The 8,952-nt window shown below is 39.4% G+C and overlaps 1 protein-coding gene across 1 annotated transcript in view; it reads right to left on the minus strand.

The window, feature by feature from the left end:
* The window catches only part of PDE5A (phosphodiesterase 5A, cGMP-specific), a 71,848-nt gene extending 63,214 nt beyond the window's left edge, over nt 1–8,634 (minus strand). The window contains exon 1 of the mRNA XM_010575555.1: nt 8,552–8,634. Coding sequence (XP_010573857.1) covers nt 8,552–8,634 — 83 coding nt within the window. The remainder of the gene's footprint in view (nt 1–8,551) is intronic.
* Between the last annotated feature and the right edge of the window lie 318 nt (nt 8,635–8,952).

Consider the following 8,952-nt stretch of genomic DNA (forward strand, 5'->3'; position numbering starts at 1 on the left):
GGGGCGTGTGTGTGCGCGGCCCGGGGCTGGCGGGTGTTCCGCGCCGAGGCTGAGCTGGGGCCGTCGGCCCAGGCAGTCGCCACGGGGCTGGGGGGGGCGGGGGGGAGAAAAGCCGCGAACAAGTAAATTGCTCTGCCGGAGTCTGGCAAAGGGGTTTTTCTCCTCCGCCTCCACTTCACAGTTATTTTGGTTTCAAGGTGTGGCCTGTTGCAGCCCGCTTCGAAAAAGTGGTAAATCGGCTGTCGCTTTGGGGTATTTCACTGTTGGGTGCCATATATGATCTTTGACAGACCTCAGCCTGGATATGAGCACTAAAGCCCCAGCGTTTCAATCCTTCATGCCTAGGGCGAGGCTTTTAGATCCATTTTAGACACTGAATAAGCACAGCCCTGCTGTGAAGACACTCCAGACTCACAGCTCCTACTTTCTCTAATATTAGACAGCCAGGGTTGAAATTTTGGTTAACGCTGAGCATCTCTTTCATGTATTGTAGTTCCATTATAAGATATGCATGTGCACACATTTATAATAGTTGATAATCTGCATTCACAAAAGACCTTGCACAAAGTGTGATGCACGGGTATGGTTTCCCATGTCGTCACATGCAGTACCTTTGAAGGTAAGATATGGGTAACAAATAGCAGCATGTTTCTGCGGAAAGGGGTATATGGGGTCTTTGAAATTATTCTCCTGTGTAATCAATTGAGAAATATCATATCAAAGGTTTTCTGCCACTCTGAAACTCCTTTCAGTGTACGCAAGGCAGCGCGCTTCAGATAGAGCAGGCATCCCGGCACACCTTAGCAATTTTTTTGCAGTGTGTACAGAGGCTCGACTTACCGAGAGGTGGCAGCCTGAGAAGGGGCAGCAGCAAAGGGATTAAGAGCCTGTCCATGATCTTGGGGGGAAAAGTTTTCTTTTCCGTGTCTTTGTGTCACGTCTGTGCATAACACTCACTTGGACATGTATGTCTTTTGCCTGTGAGTTTGTGTGTAATATGAGGCACACAGAAAGGGAAGTTTTACGTGAACAGTACTCTGTTATAAGAGAATCTCAGGAGATTGTACATGGTGACCAAAGAGCAAATGGGAAGATAAAGTATAAACCAGTTAAGACATGCTGCAAGAGTCAAGCCGCTATTCGAGGCAAAGAGGAATCTTTCAGCAGGGAAATACAGAATTACCAAGCAAACTGCATAAACAGACAACATGGCAATAAATGAAGCCGATGTTTAGTGTCAAAACCTGGAAGGTGTGGTATGTTAGAAAAAAGAAAAGAAACCTGTCATGTAACTCATAGGTTTCTAAATTAACCGTTTCATTTCAGGAAAAAGTTTTTGAGGCTACAGTAGACATGGCAATAAAACCATCTAAGCTAGGCAAAGCTTTTGGAAAATAGCACTATGTTAGAATGCTTAAGAAGTATAACAGAAATGTAAACCATGCAATTATAAAATGCAGATTTTATAAATATCTGAAATGCCATTCCCTGAATGGTCTCCTATGGAATATTGATCATAGTACTGCTCATCCCATCTCAAAAAGCAATTGTAGAATTATCAGAGGTGATCTAGACAGGGAAAAACAAGAACGGTTAAAGACATGGAAATACCTTTTCTATAAAGAGGCAGAAGGAGTTTGTTTACAAAAGGATGAATACAAATATATAATTTCATTACTGGTATTTAAAAATTAAGATAGGATTTTCTCTCTGTCTCATAGGAGAATAACAAGGTAACGGTCAATGAAATTATGTCAGCTGCAATACATAGCGTCTCATTTTATGTAATTAGGAGTAGCACTAATAGAAATAAGCATTTATACTGTAGTAACATCCAGTAAGCCCCAGTCAAGAACTAACTATTGTATTAAGCACTGTAAACATGTAATTTTAAATACCAGGCTAGCTGAGAAGCAGACAGCATCCCTGCACTTCATGCCACAAGGTACTGGGACCCTCGGGTGAAGCTGCCTCTACTGTGGACAGCTGCCCAGGCTGGGCCAGTATATGTATGTATGACAGTGTACCAAAGGAGGGGGAAGTTGGGCAGTGCAACAGCACTGTGTGCTTTGCTCGGGTTGACAGCCACGCCATTATTTAGCCTACAGATAAGAATCGGTACAGCGAATGCAAATGATTATCTTCCTGTGAATTCGATGGCAAAGCAGCAGTTCAAAAGATTGCTACCCAAGCAAAGGATAGCATAGTCTTTCCCAAAAGAAATAAAAATGGAACAGTTAGGGGAAAAAAGGGATACTTTCTCTGTATCCGATGAATTTCCATGAATAATAATGAACATGCTGTTTTCATTTTTAAGGTGACAGGAGGGGATGGAGGCCAAGCATAACAAAGAAGTGAATGGTAAAAGTGGAAAAAGTCTTCCATGATTTTGGCTTCCAAAGTGGTCTGAAAAAGCTCCGTGTATCTTAGCTCACGCCCAGCTTTCCAGTTTGTTTCCAGAACTCAGATGATAGAATTGATGTGTGGTAGCTATAAACCTGGAAAGGATTTGTAGTAATGGCCTACAAATAAATATGTCCGGTTCAAGTTTAAAAGCTGCTTGTGGCAAAGCAGTATGCTTGAGAGCTCAGTATTGAAGCCAGTATGCTTTTCCAGCAGTAGGCCATTCTACAGCAGAACTGGTTGATGGAAAGCTTTTTAGCTGAAGTCTTTCATTTGTGTGTTTTCAAATACTGTCATGTAAGGGGATAAGAAAGGTGGGGGGGTTTTGTATGCCCAAGGTACATAAATTAGAAATGCTGCTAACTCATGATAATTAGTAAGAACAAATATGGAAGTATGTAATCAGAGAAGTATTTATGTGATATTTTATGCTCAAAGAACTCTATATTTATTTGAACTTATTTGAAAGTAATTTATTTCTATAATGTTTCCCTTTAAAAGAGAAGAAAATAAGGTTTCAAATGTCGCCATAGTTGACTTATTTGTCTGACTTACTCATTAGATGAATTGGAGCAGCATTTAGTGGGAATTGGCTGTCTTTCTACCATCCCTTAAATCTGGAAAACAGTTGGTCCATTTTGGCTCCTCAAACAAGTTTAGGGCTGTGCTGTATTGCCAGTGAGGCTAGAATATGATAAGGTAGAGGAAACTATTCCGCTTCTTTATTAGCCAGCACTTTTACACACATATGCAAACAGACACGCAGTGGAAGAATCCTAATATTAGTAAAGCAAGTTTCCATTTCCCATCCATTATTTAAGTTGCATAAAGAGAGTAAAATAGCAACCAAAATCCAATTCATTTAAAATCTAATTGTTACTTTAGTGATGAAAATACTAAATCATGAGAATGCCTTATCAGTTTATTCTCTCAGTCCTTTCAAATAATTACTGGAAATGCTTCCCAAACAAACATAGCTGTGCAGAGCTGCTCACTCATTGCATAACCTGCCTTCTCCTCTGGGATAACATTGCATATGTCCTACAGGAAGCCATGTAAAATAGTAGCTTCCTCCTATTTTGATTTGAACGTGATTGAGCATTTGCGTCAATCAAAGTACCATGAGAAATTACTGTTAACCTCAGGAAAGCAGCAGCTTCTCAAAATTGTTTGTAATACACAGACATTTGTCTGGAAAATACTGTCTAACTTTATCTCCTGAAAAAATGTAATTTAGAATTTGAGTTTAACGTACTAGCATTTGATATGTCAGCTGACCAGCATGCCCAAATTTTAACCTTTTCTACTTTCTACTGGAAGTCTCAGGATAAACTTGAAGGCTGTTACCAAGTCTCTCTCTTTCTCAGCCTTCTCTCCTTTAAGCTAAGTAGTGCTACGTCTTTCAGTTCTTCCTTGAATGTCATGTTTTCCAGCCCTTTGATCATTCTTTTTCACTTCAGATGTTTCCCAGGTTGTCTCTACCATTCCTGCAGGGTCTCACCAAGCTAGGATCAAGTAATCCAGTTGAATGCGTATCAATACTAAATGAAGTGGTACCTTGTGGGCTATATTCCTGCTAGTACAGTCACCCATGGATATGGCTTCTTGGCAACAGCCTGATATTGCTGACTTATGGGGACCGACTGTACCCTGTGTTCCCTTCTTCTAAATACTTGCCACGTAGTCAGGTGTTGCCTGTGCACCTGCTTACTTCCGCCTAACTGTATTTTCTTGCTCTTGAACCTTTTTAATTTCATCCTGTGCTTGTGATCCATTTCTCCAATTTATCAGGATTATTTTGAATTCTATGCCTGTCCTCCAACGTGCACAAAGCTTAGTGCAAATTTGCTGAAGGGCACAGGTCTGGGCAATGATTGGGTATGGTGCAGGTAGGCGAAATTGTAGGTGGTCTTCTCAGTGTCATTACTGGTTTAGCTAGCTAGAGCTTCTGGTGCCGACGTGCTAGAAGCACATCTTCAGTGATCATGCAGACACAGCCCTGATCTAATAGGGAGATGATGCCATGGTTGTATTGTGTGGAATAACAACAAATGCAATGCCTTGACTGATTCAAATGGGCTATAATCCCCGGAACTGTGCACCCAGGTAGTCCATTTCCAGTTGCATTCAGCAGACCCTTTTGGGCTTCTGACATGTTGAAAATTGAAGCTGTGATCAACCTGTTCTTGCTTTTAATGAACACATAGAGTTTGGCAGAGTTTAAATAGGAGGTAGTAGGTAAGTAGGAAACTTATGTAGGCCAGATTTCATTCCAAGCCCTTCTCAAGTGCATAACAAACCTCCTTTTTATTGACATGATACATAGGTTATTTTTAAAGAGCTTTTTAGCAACTACTGGCTAGTTAGTTATTTTCCATTAGCAGTTGCTCTTACTAGTACTTTTACTAGTAATTGTGATTTTGAATTGAAATACTGGTTTTGTACGTAGACTTACAGATAATTATGAAGTCAAATTATAAGGGGCTTTTTTTCCTAAATGTGGTTGTTGGGAGAAGGAGACTCAGTGATGAACTTTATAAATCAAAGATTAGTCAGATGTTTTTCAAGTACATATCCTTGCAATTTGGACCATGCTGTTTGGGATTGTATGGGCAGCTTAAGCATGTGTGAGGAGGAGAACCCTGACTCCACTGGAGTAGTGCAATAGCTTTCACTCATGCCGATGGATCCAGAATTTAATTCAATTCACAGCTTCAATCTCTCTCTGCATTCTCAATTGACAGTTATAACGAGTTGCCCCAGTGCCTGGTAGCTAAAGGCATCTTTCCCACCAGCATGCAGCTCTATGCTATTCTTCTCTTTCTTTCATGTTTCTTAAACATAATGCTGCTTCATTCGAGGCTTTGCAGCAGATAAATTCTGTGTCTGCAGAACAGAGCCGGATACATATGAAAATCTGTTGAGGATCTGACCAGCATTGGCACAGTAGGCAGCAGGATACACAGCTCAATGTTTTCTGCTGTGAGTATTTGCATAACAGCATGCTAGAAACGGCACATGGGGGGAATACTCTCGTGGGGGAAAACAAGAAGTAAATCCACAGCGGTTTGAAATACATTACTCTTATGATGGTCTCCCCGTGTTTTCCTAACAAAGGGCCGTGGAACCTCACCCAGCAATTCAGCATTGATGCAGGTTTTTAGAAAGACTATTGTTTTTATATAGGGATACGTATCCAACACGACCCCAAGTATGTTGTTCACACAGTAAGTTTTCCTTGCTGCTGAACATTTCTACTGGTTTTCCTTTGCATTTATCTGTCTTCAGTAGCATGTATGGAGCCTATTAGGTTTTTTTCCAATAGATTAGAGAGCCATCTACTCTCTCATTTCTCTATTCATAGACCATAATTCTCTGTTAAACTTCTCACATATTAACCTAACAATCGGAGATTCTAAAGGCTCCCTATCATCGCAAATTATTAGCATTGTTTCTCTCAGTAAAGCCCTTGGTTTTCTGGAGATGGTTTTTTTCAGCACATTTTCCCAGTAATGAGCTCTCTGACACCACAGAGGGGTGTAATAGCACATCTCCTACCAGCTATCCCCCATCTTGTACAATAAGAATAACTTTTGCCTACACTGAATAACTTTTGCCTACACTGAATAACTTTTGCCTACACTTTGCTCTGAGAACGCATGTCTGCTTGGGTCTACTATTACTGTTTCTTTTCTGAGTCACTGGTTTTCACAAAATCATTGTCCATATTTGGCATGAGACCAATTTTCTGTGTTATTTTAATGAACAACTTTGCCTTCTCTGTGTTAAAATATAGTCCAGACCTTATTAAGTGATCTTAGTTGGTCTATATTGATGGCCTGCCCTTCCCATTATGTATCACTCTATAACTTTTTGTAATTTGCAGCTTTTTCCAGCAGTAATTTTATATTTTTGTTCAGATCATTCAATATGGTTTGGGTCCATTTAGTATGGACCATGCTGATGTTATACATTGCTGGGGTTTTTACCAAAAATGCTGAGAAGTTGTGAGCCAAAGCCCTACAGAAATCTTACAGAAGTTTCCTTTATCAAACAAATTCATAATCTCATGGGAAAATAGGAAGGGGTTTTTTTCTGACAAAACCCATTTTCTGTGTTGACTGGCGTTAACTGTACTATCATCCTTTAATTGTACACTGATTGCTTCCTGTACCAGCCTTTCCATCAGTTTTCCTGACATTGATGCCAGGCAAAATGATCTGCAATTTCCTTATTAAATAATGGAACAATGCTTGCTTCTCCTCTGTCTTCAGGAACTCGCATGGGATTTCAAGACATGTTTTTCTTAGTTTGGTTCTTTTTAATTTTATCTTACTGAGGTTTAGGGTTAATACCTCTTACACAGGTATTATTCTACTTCCTGATATTTTGGAATCTTAGTAGTGAATATACGAATTTCTGCTTCGATAGATCACGTGAGGAATAGTTTAGTGGCACAGAGCTGGTTAACCTGCACAGAGCTGATTAATCTTTCTAGTACTGTTTGTTACTATCACTATGAAATCTTCATAACCTAGGACATAACATTCACAAAAGTGTATATGCAGTTAATTTCATTGTTTTCTATCTTATCATAATGAGTAAAACTGCTGTTTACTCATTGCCCTGGAAACTCTGTGAAGCATCTGCTGTACACTGAGGTGCCCAGAAAATTTGTATCACAATGCAGTCCTGCTACAAATAGATAAAAGCAATAAATTTGGCTAGTGCTAAAATTTTAAAGCATTTTATGAATCAAAAATTATACTCTCTCACTGACATTATTTACTTAGAGTAATAGAAGACTTGATCTTGTCCAGACCCCAAAGTAATTAAAGTGTTGAACATTTCCTAATGATCTATGTGGAAGAGATTTTTGAAAGATGAGGTGTTCCTTTGACCCAGCTTGCACTGTGCTTAACTGAATAAATTAACTCTTTTTGACCCATTAGGAGGAAACATACTTTAGTAAAACTGTGATTTGATTTACTCATGAGAACAAACATCACTGGTATTCTATATCCATCACTGGTTCTGGAAAAATAATAATGAATTAAAATCATCGCTATAGTTTCTAAAGACCACAACTGGAATCAGGACTTCTTTGTACTGGAAGCTGTACCACGAGTATATCTCTTGCTTGGGTGGGAATTTCATCAAATATTCACATATTTTTTTAATTTATGGAAGGGGGCGGGGGGGGGGGGAATGGAGGTTTGCAAAAAGTCCAATACAGAGCCTACAAGTAAACACAGAATATATCACTGAAGTATTACGCAGTGGGCATAAAATTGTTTTTGGGGCACAGTCATATACTGGTAATTAAGGAAAGTGTTAATCTGTGATTGTGAAAGATCAACAAAAAATTAAACAGTAAACAAAGTGAATAGAGAGATTACTTATATATAACATTGATATTATAATCTAAGGTATAATCACAAAATCTTCATTGTTCTGAACAAGCAAGGAAAATGTGTAAGAGATTAGTTTGTAACTAAGGCTAACTGCAGCACTGCTAAATGGATATATTGGGCTTGTATGGCATTTTAATTATACTCAAGAACAAAATGTATGAGAATCATCTGATTGAAAAGAGGTTGTTATACGTGAGTGTGTGTCTGTCTATTTCTGGATCCCGTTTGATTTTTTTCAGAGGGGTATGGCATACTCAGGATCCTTCCATTTTCTCCTTCAGTTTTCATGCCTATCCCTCAAGACATCTGTGGTGTAGACATTTGTTCAGCCAAGGGCGTCTGAATGAGTGTATTCACAACATACCATTGCTGATCCCAAATCAGCAGCAATCTGATGAAGAGGTGTTCCCCACAGTGGCTGTTCATGCTGCTTCATCTCTTTTTTTTTAAGCTTTGGCTCACCTAAGGACCTGGAACTTTCTAAACCTTTTGATACTAGGTAACTAGTTTCTGTCTGGTACATAAAAAAGAACAAAACTATTAGAGCTAATCAGTGACATGGATCTTTAGACTCTCCCATCAAATAGCTTGGGTCAGCACCACCCTGCCTTCCTGAAGAAGTGAAGTTGTATTTCTCAGGAAAATAGTGAATGATCCAAGAGCTAGCAGGTCCAAATTGTCACAGCTACATATCTTTTCACACTTGGTGCTCCATTTCTGAAATTGCTACTTACCTTTCATCACTGGCAGGCTGCACACTGTTAGGTTTCTGAGGCAGGGGTTGTCCATGGTCATGTGTTTCTTCAGCATTTAGCATAGTTGGTACTTCACAGGCTGCTGTAAAACCAATACAAATGACAAAGTGAAACAATTTTTGTTGGAACACAAATACCATTTGAATCTCTTAAAACCTTTTCTATTAATCAGTGCCCCCCCCCCCCATTAGATCAGTGAGAACAGCAATAGTTGTCACTGGTCCTGTACTACAGATGGCTATGACAAAGTGGAAGGATTATGTGATATGACTTAGGCTTTAGAAAAAGTTTCTGTCATAGCTAAAGTGACATCAGATGATTCACTTGTTTTTAGTATTGCGTTTAGTCTTCTAAACCACCGGGGAGCTGATTTTTAATCT

Source organism: Haliaeetus leucocephalus, unplaced genomic scaffold (assembly GCF_000737465.1).
Source record: "Haliaeetus leucocephalus isolate CR32 unplaced genomic scaffold, Haliaeetus_leucocephalus-4.0 Scaffold484, whole genome shotgun sequence".
Classification (NCBI taxonomy): domain Eukaryota; kingdom Metazoa; phylum Chordata; class Aves; order Accipitriformes; family Accipitridae; genus Haliaeetus; species Haliaeetus leucocephalus.